A 19,743-nucleotide genomic window follows, 5' to 3' on the forward strand; every position below is an offset into this window, starting at 1 on the left:
ACCAAGATAAAAAGAAAAATTTGCAATAAAAAAATTGATAATATACATTTTATAATTATGACAAAAAATTTTAGGTCCTTTTTTATAATTTTTTGGGTCATTATCTATAATTTTTAAGTCCTTAAGCATAATTTTTTTGGTCCTTTTTGTAATTTTTACGATCATTTTTTGTTATTTTTAATTAACTAACAGTTAAATTTTACTTTTGTTAAAAATAGGAGCTGGATTGTACTGTTTTCAAAAGCTAAATAAAAAATTTATACAACAAATAAATTTAGTTGCTTGGTGTTACTCATAAAGTTTATAGGATAATTAATTTGCTTATTTACCTAAAAATCAATTCAAAAGAAATCTATTTCTATTTTTTTTGATACGAGAGTTTTTTTTTCAAAAATATTCCTAACTTGTTTTCAAAATGTAGAGGTTTTGTATTTTTTTAATTAAACATTATTATGAGATCTAAAGAGATTATGTAATTATTTATATACATAAATTATGTTACTTCCTACATATTAGTTCAAAAGAAATAAACCACACTTTTTTTAAATTTCTCAAACAAAATATATATTATATTGATATTAACTTGTAAATTCCAAAGAGAGGGATGAAAACAATGATGGTGTGGGATTTGAGTGCGCCAAAAACATATTATAATATTACCGTTTAAGATTTAGAAAAATCATAGAACCTTATTTTTGTCATCGATTTCATTCAGTTTCATAAACCGTGAGCAATATGTTTTTTTTCTCTCTCCTCTCATCATTAGTCACGGTAACAAAGACATGCTCGCGAAGAAGCCGAAGGAGGAGCCCTCTCTCTCTCTCTCTCTCTCTCTCTCTCTCTCTCTCTCTCCCCCCTCCCTTCCTTCATGGCAGCTTCTTCCTTCTTCTCTTCACTTTTCCTCCCCTAACCCTAATTTTCATCTCTTTCATAGCTCCAAAACTCCGCCAATTCTCGTTCTCCTCTCTCCTAGAGAAAATCGTTCACCGTACACAGCGACCGGAGAGATTTTCTTGAGACTTACTTCGCTACTGATTAATGGCTGGAGCAACGGGGCACTGTTGTCGGGGATTCCAGATCTGTGACCATGTTTGAGCCTGAGGTCCTGTAGCAGCAGAGGCTGAGCGTCAAAGGTGCGTGGTTACCAGTCCTCGATTTAGTATATCCGAAGCCGGCCTTTTGTTTCTTTATATATGTATACAAGAAACTGTGTATCTCACGAACTAGATAATCTAGATCCCATCAAAACATTTTTTTTTTATCTCGCTTTGGGATTCTGTGGCACAGTCTGTATCTGAACTTCCATTCCGTTTCACCCAAGTTGGTTGGTAGGAATAGTAGTTTTCTGGCCAACAAGATCGAAATGAAGTTAACATCTATTTCCCAAGAAAAAGACCCAGAAAGTTGGATGAGAGTACCATTTCAATTCCTTCAAAATCGCAATAATAAGCTTCGGTTTCTTCAACACAGAGAAGGCGAGAAGCGAAATACAAGTCCGATGGCACTAAACTTGGCGAGGTCTAAACGCAGATGAAACCAGCTGATCAGAAAGCAAAACATGAGTCCCGCCAGAGCAACGAAGCAGGTCCACCAGATGGATATATATTTTCAACGCAGAAACAAGGTATATATGTTAGAGTTCACCAAGCTCTTAATCAATCAAGTCAATATTGGTACCAGAAAACAAACGGATTAAACATTTTCATTATTCTTGTAATTATCATGTAATTTCTGTGAATTCCTCTTGTAGATCTACACAACCGTGTAATGTTAATTTTTTTTCCTTTCAGACACAAATTAAAGGCTCTGTATATAACAATTCTCCCCAATAAATCCGTCCAACTTATTAACAATGATCTCTCTGATTATTAGTTTATATACAACAATCACGAGTAAGGTAAGAATTAAGAACTATTCTTCCATCTTTTTCTTTGTTTTTTTTTCCTTTTTAATATAAGGTCATCACTGTATCCCACCATGAAGATGGATTATTGAGTTTGCTTGGCGAGCAAACTCACATATTCATCGGCTTAATTCTCTAACTTCTATCATTTTCATGGTGACAAGATGAAGGTAAATGAAAAATACTCTAATAAGGGAACAACTGCTCCTGGCCAAAAAGTAGAAGGTATACTTTCTTTGACCCAATATAGATTGTCACATATTCTTCGTTTTAGCATGATAAGAAGCTCGTACATTTATCTTGTTATCATCCTTCTTATGGGAAAATTCAAAACTACAAATGTAGAAATTACTCCACAAATTTCATAACTTATAACTCACTAGTGCAAATTTGACTTTTTATGGGGATACTTTTTATATAGGTTGTTTAGCAAATGATATAGAAAATCAAGATGGTAGCAATTTTATAATTATCAACTTGAATTGAAATTTACATTAGTTCTTAAAAAGTAATATTTTATACATCGGTTGCTTGATAAACTGATGTAAAAAGTGATTAAAAATTTAAAAATTTTAAGAATTTATTACTTTATACATGGGTTCCATAAGGAACCAACATAAAAAGTCTTTAAAAAGGTCCCTTGCATTCACTGATCTCCATCATCACTCTCATCAATGCCTCATCATCGTGGTTAACCCACGGTGCTCCTATTCACTGTGCCCAAAACTTGTTGGCCTTCGTTGATGCTCTTTCTTCATTATTTTGCTTGTATTCCTCCATTTTTGCCAAGAGAAGAGAGGTAATGTTCTATGGGTTAAATGCCCTATTTGATTTAGGAGTTTTAGAATGGTTGCTCTCTAATTTAGCATGCTATACGAATCCTTCATGTATATCCTTGATTTAATGAATATTCCGCTTTAGAATGGTTGTTCTCTGAATATATATATATATATATATATATGCATCATATGTCATCTCACTTGATTTGTTTTATTCCTATTTAGCGTTTGTGTTTCTTTCCTTTTTCCCAATGGCTTGTGCGTATATTCGCATTCAATTCAAGCTTTAACAACTACAGCTTTGATTAGATGTTTTGGGTGTTGGATCTATCGCCTTTGCATTCTTGCCAAAAGAATAAGAAAGGACTACTGGTTTTATTTTGTTGCATTATTGAGTATTTGGTTTGTATTTGATGGAATCTGTACAGCAATGGGAATTGTAAATTAGAGCTGCTTCACAGAGAAATAAAGGAAAAAAAACAAAGCTAAAGAAGAAGACTAGAACAAAGGACTTGGAATTAGGCATTTTGGTGATGTCCCTTTTGGAGAAGCCTGCACTTAGTGGTAGTGGTACATTTCTATTCTATCACTTAACAAGTATTCATTATTTTGTGTTTGTTTAAGAATATTGGCCTATTCAGATGTGCATATGCGAATGAAAAAGAGATACAACAGAAAAGCAAGGACTAGGAGTGTTGGGTAAATTTACTTGTATCACTTCAAGCTTACTAATATAGCCGTGGTTGATCTTTGAATCACTTTCTGATTTTTTTTTAATCATCTACTTCTATATATAGCTTTTACAGAACATGAACTAGCACTGGTACCTGATTAATTAAGAAAGATGAATATATATATATATATATACACACACACATATATGCTGTGACTTGTTAAGTGGGTCCAAAAGTAAGGAAATGTCTCAGTTTAGTTTTTTTTTTTTTTTGCTTTTTGATATTTCTGATGCTGTTTTAATTTCTAAAAAGGGCGAAATTTAATTTTGATCATTTCACGAATAATATAACATTCATGAACCCTCTCATACGTTTATTGGAATTGAGAAGTACAAATTGTTTACTTTTTTTATGCTTGCATACGACGGGTGAAGGTAATTTTTATAGTTTCTCTTTTTTAAAAAAAAATTCTACTCCTCTAAATCCTTTATATTAATATATTATAGCTGCAGTTATGGGAATCTTGAGCTCAATCATTTCGCATCAGTAAAGCTTTCCACTTGTCATTCTACTTCTTTGTTAGTCCATCTACTATTAATGAATAAGCCAAAAGCTTTCATTCTCCTTTTGGCCATTTCAGCTAATATATAGTATTTCAAAATTGCCTTTTCTTTTTATTCCATGTTTCTTTTTAAATGTCCGGATTCAAATTCATTTTTGAAGTGCCTAATAATATGAAGATGAAATTGTACTGGCTCTTAATAATAGAATGTTCATTTTCTGGAAGTCAGTTAATAATCTTATTGTTCTTTCATTATTGTACTCCAAATAGGAAAGACTGAGGATGAAATAGACAATCCAAGGAACGAAAATATTTATTGGTTTATTGTTCTTCCTTTTCATTATAAATTTATTGTATTCTAAATGTTGAAAATATCATTAAACTTGTCGAAATATTAGAATTTATTGTATTTATTATAAAATTTATTAAAATTTATGCAATGATAATAAAATAGGGTCTTTTTAATGATCATTTTGTTTGTTTCAAAAGATGATTTTGCACACCAGTTCTAGTTAGAACTGATGTTAAAAATAAACTTTTTATATTGGTTCTTATTACAAACGATGTAATTATGGCTTGTACATAAGATGATCATTTTGTTTCTTTTTATGCCTTGTACATAAGATGAGAAGGAATTAATTATAACATATTATAAAAATCCATATCAATCGGTCTAGTTGAACCAAAAAAAACAGTAAACCAATATCTTGATTGGTTTAATAAAATATTTTATGATTGATTTGATGACAATACAATTTTAACTATTAATATTCTAATTATTGTCTTATTGCTTTGGTTTTCAATGCTTTTAAGGGGAAGGAATGAATGAAATAATTTGTCATTATGCATTATTATAAAAAAAATAAAAAGAGCAAGATGCTAGGTATCGATGGAATTGAAGACTACATCCCACGGGAAAAACATATCACACATTTGGAAAGGACAATTAAAAAAAAACAAAAACAAAGCTCAAGCCTCAAGTTATCCAAGCCAGCACGCCAAGACAAACCAAAGCTGGGATTCAGAAATTTTTTTTTCCCCATTCTTTTTACAATCAAAAGCTCAAGCCTCAAGAAGTACTAAAAAAAAACAGAAGAAAAGAAAAGAAAAGAAAACCTCAAGCCCCAGGTATATTCTATAAAAGCCTCAAGAACTTGGCCACTGAAAATGATCTCTACCTCATACAGCTGATAAAGTAGCTTCCTTATCTGACTAAAAATTGGCATAAGCGGGTGACATGGTGCGCGGTCCTGCGTGATGAATTTAATCCCTTCAAGTGAATCTGTATGAACTTTAATCTTGCACAAATTTCGTTCCTTACAACTGAAGTCCAGCTTTGATACCTTCAAGTTCTCCTTCAGTAGAGAAACCATTTCCCAGCATCTGTTGGAAACCCAAGATCTAGTCTCCTCGGTGATCTCATGTCTCAATATTCCAGCACAAGTTTTATGACCCGAAGCATCCACCGATTCTATAAGTCCCTCGTAACTCGTGCATGTTAACATGTTAAGCATCGTCCTCAACCTTTGTTGGAGAATATATATATATATATATATATACATAAAAAATATCACAAGACCTACCATTCCTAATTATTGGAGAACAGCTGCAGCCGTTAATTACGGGACGTTGAGGTATGACAGTCGAAGGTGGCCCCCACCCTTTGTTGGTGCCTTCCGGCTGTCTGATTGCGCATTAGACAAATGTCTGATTCCGGCTGTCTTACATGAACATGATACACTAGATTTAAATTCGTATTTCCACTAAATTCATAACAGCTGCAATTATTGTATCGGAAAGAAAGAATTAGAGATGATACTGAGGACAATGAAGACGAATGTTTAACTAAGACATTTGGTCTCCCAATATTTAGTTTTAATATATAAAAGAATATGAATATGGATGTGAAACCAATATACCATCATATATTTTAATTTAGGAAAAAAAATTGTTTATAAAATATTTATCACCAATAAAAAATCTCTTTGAATTCTGAGTTGGTAGATTTCCGTTTCTATGTTTCAATATTTCGGCAGAAAAGTGCTTCCACCGAGGCATTCTTGCATGTAGCAGGCAGATGGAAGAAAGAGAGTTACATGAATTAGATAAAGCTCAGTCGAAACTGGAGGATGTAGCGCCAGAGGTCCAAGAACCCTTGCCTTGGAAGAAGTGAACCTTGGCACCCCTGAGGAGCCGAGGTTGTCTACTGCGGAAGCCAGCCCAGCACACACAAATAGATATTTAATTGCAGACTCTTTCAGCTTCTGTCAACTTCTCACGAAACCTCCACGAAATTCTATCTGCCCTAAAGAACATTTAGTCTCACGGTAAGCACGTGCAGAGCTTCTTCTTCTTCTTTCTCCATAGTAAGTGAGTTGATTAAAAAAAAAGCTTATTTAATTTGCCCCCATTAAGTGAGTTTAGGAGGTTTGTCTGCAGTTCTTTGACATACCGCACCCCCTCAACCAGGGTATAGGGGTAATTCAATGTGGATAAGAGGTGTGACCATGGAGAAAGAAACAAGCAATATATAGTTGAATGCTGAAAATAATCCTGCCACGTGGAGAAGAGAAAGCTGGAATTTTGTACCTCACTTGTCTGGAAGATATATATATATATATAGTATATTTTTTCAAACTATTTAAATTTAAATCTTATTCTTGTGTTTTAAATTAAAATATTATGAATTTAATCATTAAATACTTTTTATCTTTATTATATTATTTTTCAATAAAAATATTAAAAATGGGAAAATATATTTTCGGTGAGTAAAAAGTAAAAACTGTTCAAGTAAAAAATATTGAAAATTTAAAATTAAAACTGTCTTAGTGAGAAAAATCAACTTTTTTATGCTTTTCAGAATCTCAAATCAACATTGTTATGTCTCTGAGTATAAATTATTAAAATAATATATTTATATATACACATATTTTGATAGAAACAAATATTTAAATACTTTTTAAGCAAATATGGAAAATAAAATAAAAGCAAAAAGCTGCATAACAATAACTCAGCAAAAATGACAAAATGATCTGCTACTAAATTCCTTTTTGTTTTTTATATAGTGACTAACACATTTCTTCCACTCCTGCTATCTGATTAACGAGAGATTGCCTCATTCTATACCTTGTTATGTGAAAAAGCAATATGCAAAATCAAAATTAATTACCCCCGGGTGGGGGCGGGGGGAAGCTATTTCTTAGCGAAACATGTAGGATTAGGAACGGCAACTCAAACAAGGATGGTCAGTGAGTAGATTTGTGAAGATAATTAGAGGGAAGTGCGTGGATGAAAAGTGGCCGATATGTTGAAGTGATCGCCCGAGAGAATCATTGCTGGAAACTGGAAAGGAGGAAGCTTTGGGAGATTTAATTTGATGATACAAAGCCGTATTGCTTTTGAATTGTTCAAATACTCGAATCCATCTATGGCAAAATTGTAAAATCATGCACCAACCACCACTCTACTGAGTAGCACATCATCATCATCATAATGGCGCCATAGTATATAAGACAGGACTATGGTGATAGCAATTCATCTTTTGAATCATTAGTTACTAGTGAGAAATTATTTTTTATGATGCCCAAAATCTAATTTGGATAATTCCATGGTCGGATTAAAAATTACAAAATTGAAGTTAGAATGAACTAAGATTTGTAAATTGAAGTTAGAATAAAAGTTTGTAATTTCAACATTTTTGAAAAACAAGTGAAGAAAGGCAAGATGTATGTAAAAAAGAAAGGAAGGCAAGAAGAGTGTATAAAATATGGATTTAGATTTACAGGACAATGCGTGATCAATTGGGATTTAAAGCGCAAAAAGTGAGCGGCGTGCAAAAAGAAAAAGAAAAGGAAGAAGAGTAACGTACTACAATACAATACAATAAATAAATAAATACCACAAAGTACGTCCTTCTTTCCCGTTGATGGGGGGAGATCTCATGGGCGTTGTGTGTTCAAATTGTGGAACGGATTCGAGTGTGGGAGCATCTTTAATGGTTGCCATGGAACCTCGAACAATTACCAAACCTAACTGAAAGGGGTCCGCTCACACAGTTTTGTTTCTGCTTTTACGATTTCTGACCTTTTCAAACTGTGACACAAAGCTGTTATATATGATTATGGCATATATCATAGAAAGAAGGAGGGTGGTGAAAAACTGACACGTAGCGTCACAGTCGCAAGTAATCAATGAAGAAAATAGAAGGGAGATACTCATACCGGAAATGAGTTGTTTATACGTTGAGTGGCAATCATGAGTGCAATTCTACGGCAACATTCAACAATTTATACAATGGGCAATAATCAGAAATAGAATTGCAGAGGCCTGCCAGAAGAGAGAGAATTATCAGAGGAAAAGATTCTATTTGGCTTATACTAGACCTGTATCTTATGATAGCAGACGATATATAAACATTCTTTAAATTTAAAAGTAAGTTTGTCCAGGCCTTATTAAGCTTCCTGGACCAAATTCTTTTAAACTTATATACTCTGAATCATAATATACGACATTTTATAAAAATTTTATTTAATTCAAAATATAAAATAGTGAGTAATTTTTATAATTATTTTTTTAACTATAACCCTTTTTTTAAAAAAAATGATACATTAAAATTTTAATTATCATTATTAAAGCACTTATATAGAGTATTTAATAAAAGTAAAATTGAAAAGATGTAAAATTTTTTAAAAAATTAAAGTTTCAACTAACTTTTTTTTCATAAATTGTAAATTAATTACCAATGCCCTACATCTTGATTTGGACAAAATAAATAATTAAACCATACTCCTTCCATCCTAAAATATAAGGAATTTCCATGATATCTTTCAGTAATTACACACTTTTGCATTTATTATCTTGAAAAAGGAGAAAGAGATATTAATTGTATATTTTATCAATCACCATGATATTAATTATAACATTATTGGAGGCAAAATAGAAAAAAATATTGTAATTTTATATATTTTCAACTAGAAAACAAATTTTAATTGATATGTGAGATCCCTTTAAAATTATCTTATATGTTGTAGCGAGGAAGTAGATAACATATAAATAAAAATAAAGATGTGCTTTGTATATATACTTGTCAATGTCAGTATGTTTTATAACTTCACTTATATATCTATTTTTAATTAAATTTATTAAAATTTTCAGTTCTTTCCTTTTGCTTTCGTTTTTCCCTCCGGTGGATCAATGACCGGATGCATCATACCGTGCAAAGCTAGTTACTTAGAAACAAAAAGAAAGAATTTTTTTTAAAAAAAAAAAAAATACAAGGGCACGGATAACTAAGCAACAAGAAGAAATTACATCAAACTGACATATTCATCTGCTTCTCTTACTTCCATTATTTTCATGGCGACAATGAAATTACTCCAAACTAATTAAGTCTAAGGCAAGAAGTACACCAGACCAAAAACGTTGATTATACAATCAATATACGTCCCTTGAAATAACATCTCTTTGAGAACTGACGTAAAATAATTTTTTAATTGCTATTAAAAGTCTTTATTTTTTTGTAGCGACTGATTTCATGAATTAAATTACTCTTTTCTTTATAAATATAAATAGCCTATCTTCATACTCCTTGTTTTGATCACTTTATTTTTTTATTTCTTTTAATGCATTTAATTATTTTTATTTTTTTTCAACAACTCCGCCTATGTTTATAGCCGGTCTTAAGCCCGGGTAAAGGAGGAGGGTTGTGTTAGACTATCAACAATCAATGTAAAACTTTGTTGAATCTATCATGAACATGGATAATAGACGTTATAATGTTGATAGAGCACATTGACGTCTTGCAATCCATGTAGCCGACCCCACGTAGTGGGATAAAGGGTTGTTGTTGTTGTTGTTGTAATTATTTTTTTCAACAATGGCCTGTGTGCCAGTAGAAAGACAGGGAAAGCTAGAAAGAGTTTTTTTCAGTCAATCTTGAATGCTCAAGCGGTCGGATATAACATTAATATCATGTAGTGGTAAGAATGGTAATTCTCTGGCTCTTGATTGGGAACCACGTCGTTTATCACCTTTTCCTTTGTGAATTTCGTTGAGAAACTTCAAGAATCCACCCAAAAGTAACAAAATAATGAAGACGGACCGCCGTGTAAGCTGCAGAATCAGACATATCAAAAGGGCAACAGCCACAGAGCTAGATGCTGGCACGAGCACTCCAAACCGAGAAGCGAAACCACGAAACAAGAACTTCATTGCTACAATGAAGTAATATGCTACAGAGCATATGATAGAAGCCTCAAAGATTATGGGATGAAGTTTGAATGGTGAAAGACTGGTAGCTGAACTTTGTATTTGAAGGAAGCTGAGTAGAACTGGAATCAAGGGAGCGTAGATCAAGTTGGAGGGAAAGGCTTCATGAGAGAAATTGAAGTTATTGGTGTCCAAGAACATAATAGAATCTTGTCTTCTTGAGCAGAAGTTGTGGCTATTGCTGTGGTGGTTATATGTTGTCTCTCTTTGCTGAAAATAACAGAAGATGAAGCGATCATATGATTATCCATCGTGCAGGCATAAGCCTTACTGAATATATTTCTCCATATATTGTACGGACAAAATTAAATATATGAAAAGAGGTATAGGAGAAGAGTATGTAAAGAGTCCAAATGAAAGATGAAGTCATATGTATGATTAAATATGCACTGTGCAGGCACAAGCTTTTCTCAATATATTTCTCCACATGTTGTACGGATGAAATTGAGGCAAAATTCATCCGCAAGTCATTCTAATTTTTTTATTGAATTTCAATTAGGTCCTTGTATTTTATTTTGTTTTAATCAAGTACTTATAATTTGATTAATTAAATATATTAATCCTTGAAGATTAAAAAATATATCTACATATATAATCCTTTAATTATTGAGAATCTATTTTATTTGTATAATTTTTAGGGAAAATTATTTTAAAAAAAGACCAAGGTTGTTCAAAGGAATTAAAATTCTTGGTCCGTCAAGTCATTTCTCATTTAACCTTAATGTCTGAATTAATATTAAAATTGTTCAAGGAGAATCCCATTATATTTGTGACAGTGGAACAAATTAAATACCGATAAATAACTATGAAAGCAAATTTAAGCTCTTAGCTGTGCATACGAAAAGGGAATCTACTAACTAAACTAGACGTTTCTTCAGCATGTAAACTCACCAACAGCAGACTCTGACTATTGTTTGCTTCCATACTGTACAGATCGTTCTCGTTCTCACCCTCCGATGATGGTGGCATCGATGGCGGCAACAACCATGTGCAGAGTTTCCTCAGCCATAATGCCACGACTCAGTTGAAGATGATCGTCACAAAAAACGTTAGAGCTTCAGCCGCTCGATACATCATCTCTGCCAATCAAATACAGAAATGGATTCAGCAAGAAGAGAGAGAGAGAGAGAGAGATTTTATATTGAACGTCTGTGCAGAGCGGTTTATTAAAAAGCATGAGTGAAAAATTTGACAATCAGCCTTGTAATAGTAAAACAGTCATAATGAATAATGAGTTTTTTTTTTTTTTTTGTAACTCTATCAACATGTTGCAGCCTTTCATGTAGTTCGCTCTTGTTTTTTTTTTTTTTTTTTTGAAGAGGTCAATTTCTTTTTTTTTTTAATAATCAATAACTAAAGTTTGTCACCTGAATATGTCAGGACCTGCCTACACACCGCCCCCCCCCCCCTCACAACCAAAAAGCAATTATATAAAGCTTCACTGCGGATCTGCTTGCGCCCCCCCCCCCCCCAAACACCCACACACACACACTCTCTTTCTGCTTGCAACTTTTATTTCTTTAATTATTAAATATATAACAATCTAAAAATTTTAAACTAGCACGTCTGAAAATTAACTTGGAAATTTAAAATTAATATTCATCCAATCTATATTCTTGTTATTATTCTTTACCTTTTATTGTTTAAAATAGTTTGCAAGTATTTAAAAATATATTAATTTAATTAGGACTGTGTTGGCCACTTTCAAAAAATTGAATCTTGAATCATCCAATGCGTGACTATAGTTCAATTGGCAATCTGCCCTTTCCTAACCTAATTAATTGTAATTAAATTTAAAAAATATGTCTTACTTTTTTTCATTTTATTTATAAATCATTTTAAATATATTTTATTGAAATTTAAAAAATATTAAAAATTATAAAAAATATAATAAATTTTAATTTTATTCATATTAAATATGTATACTTTGATTACATAATTTCCACAGACATTTATTAGAGGTATAAGGAAAATTTTGTAATAAAAAGTCAACAACTTACTTTATAATGAGAGAATTTGTTTTTATGGCTTGTATATAAGATGAGAAGGAATAATTATAGCATATTATGAAAATCCATATCAATCGGTCTAGTTGAACCCAAAAAAAATGGTTAAACCAATATCTTGATTGGTTTAATAAAATATTTTATGATTGATTTGATCACAATACAATGTTAACTATTAATATTCTAATTAGTGTTTTGATTGGTTTGGCGTTCAATGCTTTTAAAAGGAAGGAATGAATGAAATAATTTACCATTATGAATTATTATAAATAAAATAAAAGAACAAGATGCTGGGTATCGATGGAATTGAAGACCACATCCCACAGGAAAAAGAAGTCACACATTAGGAAAGGTCAAGCCTCAAGGTATCCACGCCAGGGCGCTAGGACAATCAAAAGTTGGGATTCAGAAGGTTTTTTTTTTTTTTTTAACATTCTTTTTACAATCAAAGCTCAAGCCTCAAGAAGTATTAAAAAAGAAAGAAAAGAAAAGAAAACCTCAAGCCCCAGGTATATTCTATAAAAGCCTCAAGAACTTGGCCACTGAAAATGATCTCTACCTCATACGGCTGATAAGTAGCTTCCTTATCTGACTAACAATTGGCATTAGCGGGTGACACGGTGTGCGGTCCTGCATGATGAATTTAATCCCTTCAAGTGAATCTGTATGAACTTTAATCTTGCACAAATTTCGTTTCTTACATAACTGTAAGTCCAGCTTTGATACCTTCAAGTTCTGCTTCAGTAGAGAAACCATTTCCCAGCATCTGTTGGAAACCCAAGATCTAGTCTCCTCGGTGATCTCATGTCTCAATATTCCAGCACAAGTTTTATGACCCGAAGCATCCACCGATTCTATAAGTCCCTCGTAACTCGTGCATGTTAAAACATGTTAAGCATCGTCCTCAACCTTTGTTGGAGAATATATGTATATGTATAACATAAAAATTATCACACAAATCATACCATTCCTAATTATTGGATAAAAGCTGTAGCCGTTAATTACGGGACGTTGAGGTATGACAATCGAAGGTGGCCCCCACCCTTTGTTGGTGCCTTCCGGCTGTCTGATTGCGCAATAGACAAATGGATCTTTCTTTCCCAATTCCTATTTCCACTAAATTCATAACAACAGCCATTATTGTATTATAAAGAAAGAATTAGAGATGACCCTGTGGACAATGAAGATGAATATTTAACTAGGCTATTTGGTCTCCCAATATTTAGTTTAATGTATATAAAAGAATATGAATATGGATGTGAATCCAATATATCCAACATAGTTATGATGATATCATGATAGATTTTAATTTTAAAAACAATTTTTTTTATAAAATATTTATGACCAATAAAAAAAAAAACTCTCTGAATTCTGAGTTGATAGAGAAGAGAAAGTTGGAATTTTGCACCTCACTTGTCTGGAAGATATATATTAATTGTAATATCTTGAAAAAGGAGAAAAAAATATTAATTGTATATTTTATCAATCATCATAATATTAATTATAACATTATTGGAGGCAAAACTGAAAAAATTATTATAATTTTAAATATTGTCAACTAAAACAAATTTTAATTGATATGTAAGATTCCTTTAAAATTATATATGTTGCAGCGAGGAAGTAAATAACATATAAATAAAAATAGAAATGTGCTTTTTTATATACTTATCAATATCAGTATGTTTTATAACTTTACTGATATATCTATTTTTTAATTAAATTTATTAAAATTTTCCGTTCTCTCCTTTTGCTTTCGTTTTTCCCTCCGGCGGATCAATGACCAGATGCATCATACCGTGCAAAACTAGTTTCTTAGAAACAAAAGGAAAGAAATTCTTTCTTAGAATACAGGGCTACGAATAACTATGCAACAAGAAGAAATTATATTAAATCAAGACTAATATGGAATTGACACCTTGAGGGTGGATCATCAAAAATTAAAGTATCAAAATTATCATTCGAAGCTTGATGAGCAAGCCAATCCACAATTGTTGGATTCTCTAAATTACATGGTTAAAGTTAATAACCTAGTCCTTCATGGTGAGGCATTTGGTCTTTTTCATAGTTTCGTTGAGAGGATAATTCGCGTTTTATGATAATGTTGAATAAGCGTTAGAGCTTCAAGAGAGTTAGACTAAACATTAACGTTAGAGAATTTGTTCCTCTAACAAAGTTCGAGACCTTTAAGGAAATCCAAGAGCTCAGCAATAGTGCTAGGTTGATAATCAAGATATTTGGTAAAACCTTTTATCCAGTTACCTTGGCTATCACAAATGAGATCTCCACATGCTGCAACTCCATTGGTGTAGACAACTTCGTCAGTGTCCAACCTAACCTAGCCAGGTTTGGGTAGAATTTATCTAGCAAGAGATCTATCATGTTCTAAATGCATATTCTTGCATTTAATTGGAGATAAAGGTAATTGATGATGTCTTGGGTACTAGCAAAAATGATGTCTTTGTCAGGAATATGATCTTTCAAATATATATATAATTGCAGCGCTCTTTTTAAATGTTCCAACATATGCGGGCATAGAGAAAAGAAAGTGTTAAGTTTGGAGTACTTCACTAGTTTCATCCATACTTCCCTTGACCTAGTGCAATCACCCAAATCTGACTTTGCCCTACATCATCCTCTTTGACAAATCATGCTTCTTCCAAATATATGCAAATACATACATACATATCTATGCGTGTGTGTCTATATATATATATATATGCCAATCCAAAAATAGCAACATAGTAGGAATTGATTTTAGCAAAAAAAAATATATTAGGAATTGATATATATTGGGATGGCTTCATTATAGAAACATATATCTTGCTTACTTAAAATTGATATATGTTGTTTTTTTTAAATAACATGTATATCTAAAAATTTAGAGTTAAAGTATTATATATTTAAAAAAAATTGAACCCAAACAAATATTTTTTGATTAAATCTAGGGATTCAAAATTTCAAAAATATATATGCACATAAAGTTGCAAAATTTACAAACTACATATGCAATTTTTTTGATGTCACACATGGCTCTACCAGTGCCTCTAATATCTTTGCATTCTTTGTAATGTCTCTGTTTATTCATTTGCTTTTGCATCTTTCTTTTAATTATTAGTTTCTAGATAAAATTACAGACACTCATGACTAATGGCGACCCCACGTTGAAGCCGGGGGTAAATGCACCCCCTCAGTTGGGTGTAATTCCGTGCGAAATGAGATGTCAATGCTTTGCACCATTTAATTACAAAATCTTGAACACAATGTGATGAGGGAGGGAGAGAAATTAGGAGACTTGAATTAATGTTGAAAATCTTGTCAAGTAGGGAAAAATTAGAAACCCATAAAAGTCTTGTGCACCATTAATTAATGCTTTTGCTTTCTATTCATTGTATAAACTAACTCTTTATTTTATACTGAAAATGGAAATATTTCATTTTACAAGTAGATTGTGTAAGATTTAGGGAAAATGATAGTTAAGGACCCCCTAAGTTCCTTAATTACAATTAGGGACCCTAAATTATTGAAATCTCAATAATGGACCATGGTTCTTACTTGTAATTAAAACATACATGAGTTTACAAAATTGCCCACTACTTGAAAAATAAATAAATGGCAGTGCTGAATTTACTATTATGAGATGGAAATGTTATTAATCCTAATTGGGAAACTAAAGAACAATAGTTAGAAATGAATTGTTTCCCAATATAAAACTAAAATTCACTTTTGAAATTATTTAAGGGTACTTGTAAATATACAATAGTTACTTTTAAATAAGAACCCAATCACTTGTGAACATATAGGTATATCACTTGAAAAATAAAGAAATGATACTGCTGAAATTACTATTATATGATGAGAATATTGTTAATCTTAGTTAAGAAATCAAGGAACAATAGTTGAAAATGGATTGTTTTCCAATATCAAACTAAAATTCACTTTAAAACTTTTAAATGGTATTTTTGAATATACAATAGTCATTTAAAATGTACTAAAGTACTTTTGAGGAGCATTTTAAACTATTCACATTTTTTTAATTCATTATTGAGATTTCAATAATTTAGAATCTCTAATTGTAATTAATGACCTTAGAAGATCCCTAATTGTCATTTTTCTTAAGATTTATTCCTTTAGTCTCCTCTATTCTTGATATTTTATACACCTTACACTTATTATTTGGAGTGACCTACTCTTTATTTATATCTAAATATATTTAATGTAAATAGTTTTTTAGATATTAATTGTAAGCTTTAAGCATAAATTGTAACTCATTAATATTGAATATGTCATTTTTTTTTTCATTTTCATATATCAAAGCCAAATTTTTCACAACAGTTTTTTAAAAATTATTTTTTTATATTCAGTGTTTTTGAAACATGAAATCATAATTATAATATATGAATTTAAAATTTTAAAAATTTCTCTTTGTGCCACAGGCTACGGCTTAAGCACCATGCGTCGCGGCACTTTGCACAAAAATATCAACAATTTTGCTATCATTTGATAGCAAAATTAGGAAACTTCTGACATGTTTCAATTCTCTATCCAACGTCCGAATGACGTGATCTAGGTGTCTACAGAAAGCTCTTAACATCAACTAGCTAGTGGCATAGGTTTCACTTCTAAAATAAGTCACACCATGAAATTGGACACCCAGATACATTTTAATCACTTTACATAACTTTCACATAGAAAGGGTGTCCAAACCCTCAACAAGTACCATCAGCCTTTCATAACACCTAAATCATGTCCATTGGACCTAAGACTATCAGTACAACACATCTCACGTACTAAAACAACAGCATAACATAAATTCACTTTTTGACCCCTTTTTACTAAAAAATAAAAGGGGAGGTAAATTTTTATTGCATTGGATCAAAAATCATTATATCATGTTTAAACATCATTTCTACACTTGTATTAGTATTTTTACCCTATCAACAATTCTATATCACCTTACACAAAAACTTAAGACCCAAAATACAACTCAAACATTTGTAACAACAAAATAGTGCAAGTGTGATAACATGACCTAGAATTGGTAATCATATATTATTACACAAAATAAATCTAAACTAGAGGTATATAATAGAAATGTGCTAATTCCTAGCCTCTTGACCTTCTCCCTCTCTATACTAGAGCTCAAGCCTAAAAGGTGTTAAATGAAAGGGGTGAGTCTAGCCACTCAGTAATCAAGATAAAGCCTACCTTATGCAGTTATACATCAATTGTAAATCAAAACACACACATATGAAACCAAGTATTTAAAACGGGCTTTAACACATACCAACACTTACCAATCTAATTAACAAGTTTTCATCTCACACATGTTAGGCACATAATCACAAGACACTCACGCATGTGATCATGACTCGCTACAACCCGCGATTTGTTGCAACTCAAAAACATATGACACTTCATATATTTATATAGGCAATGATCAACTAACCTTAGACTCTCCTTATTTTCTCATACTAAAACCATGGACTATAACTCTAAATAGGGCTCCGTCTATGTAACTGGACTACTTAAGCTAACCAATAGTGAGGTGTGATTTGGCCAAAGATCATATGACTCACTCTCGAACCATGGCTTCCCCTATTCTTGAATATTTGTGGTGTCTCATACCCTAAGCTATTCTCCTCGTTGAACTGGTAGAAAAAGCAAAGTTCTAATCCCTTAACAAACTATAGGACAGTTTCTTGACAAACTATGGACAAGACTATACTCCTGTGCACCAAAGGGCAGCCTAAATATCATATAGATTTTTCTCTACTCCTAATCCTCAGGTGAACTCTCACCTATTGATCATGCCATAATCAATACTCACTCATTTTTACATTTTCATTTATTCAAAATCAATCAACACATTGGGCTTAAGACCGTGCGCTACCCAAGTGAGTAAGAATTCTCATTTTCCATTATAACTCATAAACACCTCACTTTTAACCTCTTTTATTCCTCTTTAACATGTCCATCATCAATCACTCATTCACAACACATTGGAAAGGGAAATGCCTTTTGAACACTACATTTTCCACTTCAAAACTCATTTTGAAAACCACTTTCACATGTTTAATACACATCACACAATTACAAGTAACACCAAATTTCAATACATGTAACTCAATTTCACAAGTTATAATTTTCATGATAAACACAAAATTAACATCACAATTAATATACAACTATCCAAAGCAGGGTTCTCTCGATTACCTCTAACCTTTGAGAGGTCAAAAGTTTATCCTCCAATCCAATAACTTTCAAGCTTGAATTTCCAAGCCAAACAGGTGTCCAAGAGCCAAAACTACAATCAATAAAGTTGATTACTATTAATATAGCTAAACTTAAGCATTCAACTCTCATCTCTACTTTGAAATTACCCAATGTCCACTCTACATGAGTTTGAGTCTATCCATTAGGTTTATTAATTATCTTTAATCCCCAATATCATTAATGAGCTATTAAACTCCTAATAATGGCATCACACTCTTCCAACCACCCATATTAAATGCAAATTTGGATATCTATGATGCCTAACAATCCAAAACACTAAAATTCATTATACCTAGCTCTAAATACTTTAAATAACTCCCATTAACTCCATTTGAGTCAATGGGTTTGGACCTATATCTCATATAGATTGAAATCACCATCCTTATCCAAACCCTAACTCAAATCCTTAAGACAATAGAGGAGGAAAGGAGAAAAAGGGTTTAGAAATCTTACTTTAGATGATTTGAAGCTTCAAACCTTCTTAAATCTTCCCCTAGGTCATGCCGTAGTAGAACTTGGTGTGTCTCTTCCGTTTTCTCCTTTTTTCCTCTCTATTTTTGTCTCATTTTCCCCTAGGTCATAGCACAATTCGCACCATGCACCATAATGCCTGGCCTTACATGCTACGACATGTGGTACAGAGAAGGTAGCTCTCATTTTGTGGCCCTATGCACTATAGCATATGGCACAAAGACTTTTCAACTTGTTTTTCTCTACTTCTTGGTCCCCAAGTGACCCAATTTCACTTTAGACCTAAATTATACTTGAAAATTCAACTAAAAACACTTATTATTCTCCTCTGACCACGCACCATGTCAACTTATTGAATTATCCTAATTAACCTTAGTAAATCATAGAATTAAAAATTAGGATGTTACAGTACCAAATGCAACATTAATATATTAAATAAAATTAATCTTTTGAAATATTGATGTATATCAATAGCTGGCATCATTTTTTAAATTAATAGTGCTTGAGATTTTGTATAGTCTAGAGCCATTGCTTGGGATAGAAGTGGAGGTATTGTGATGTGTATACACAAGAAGAATGTGTGAATATTTATATTAATCAAGACTCTAGAGTCTTGAGAATTAATATTTGCTTGACATGTATGAGTATTCATAATAGTGCCTGATGTGTGTTTTTTTAAGGATAGGCATAAATCCTAAAGTATTCATCTAAATGAAACAGGGTAGGCCTAATGAAGGAATGGAGCAGAGCATTAAAATAGGATATGCAGCAACTACAACTACATACATATATATATATATATATAAAA

General features: G+C 31.9%; 1 protein-coding gene and 1 long non-coding RNA gene across 5 annotated transcripts; one reads left to right on the forward strand and one right to left on the reverse strand.

The window, feature by feature from the left end:
- Positions 1–752: 752 nt before the first annotated feature.
- Positions 753–3,453, forward strand: LOC129316833 (uncharacterized). Of its 3 annotated transcripts, XR_008594806.1 has the most exons (4): positions 753–1,133; positions 1,471–1,624; positions 1,791–1,897; positions 2,068–3,453. It is a non-coding gene; the product is annotated as an uncharacterized LOC129316833 (long non-coding RNA). The 3 variants fall into 3 exon arrangements; XR_008594804.1 differs by having other exon boundaries at positions 755–1,133; positions 1,791–3,453; XR_008594805.1 differs by having other exon boundaries at positions 1,471–3,453.
- Positions 3,454–9,795: 6,342 nt separating this feature from the next.
- On the reverse strand, positions 9,796–12,760 carry LOC129315251 (uncharacterized). 2 transcript variants are annotated; one of them, XM_054958836.1, is made up of 3 exons: positions 12,751–12,760; positions 11,077–11,264; positions 9,796–10,395 (listed from the first exon to the last, which is right to left on the reverse strand). In XM_054958836.1, the coding sequence occupies exons 2-3, from the start codon at positions 11,152–11,154 to the stop codon at positions 9,847–9,849; spliced, it is 627 nt and encodes a 208-aa protein (XP_054814811.1). In that variant the 5' UTR covers positions 11,155–11,264; positions 12,751–12,760; the 3' UTR covers positions 9,796–9,846. The 2 variants fall into 2 exon arrangements, with proteins under 2 accessions (XP_054814811.1, XP_054814810.1); XM_054958835.1 differs by lacking the exon at positions 12,751–12,760 and having other exon boundaries at positions 11,077–11,271.
- Positions 12,761–19,743: the final 6,983 nt, after the last annotated feature.

The sequence above is a fragment of the Prosopis cineraria genome, unplaced genomic scaffold (genome assembly GCF_029017545.1).
Source record: "Prosopis cineraria cultivar Desert tree isolate PC_DT_omini unplaced genomic scaffold, ASM2901754v1 PC7, whole genome shotgun sequence".
NCBI lineage: Eukaryota > Viridiplantae > Streptophyta > Magnoliopsida > Fabales > Fabaceae > Prosopis > Prosopis cineraria.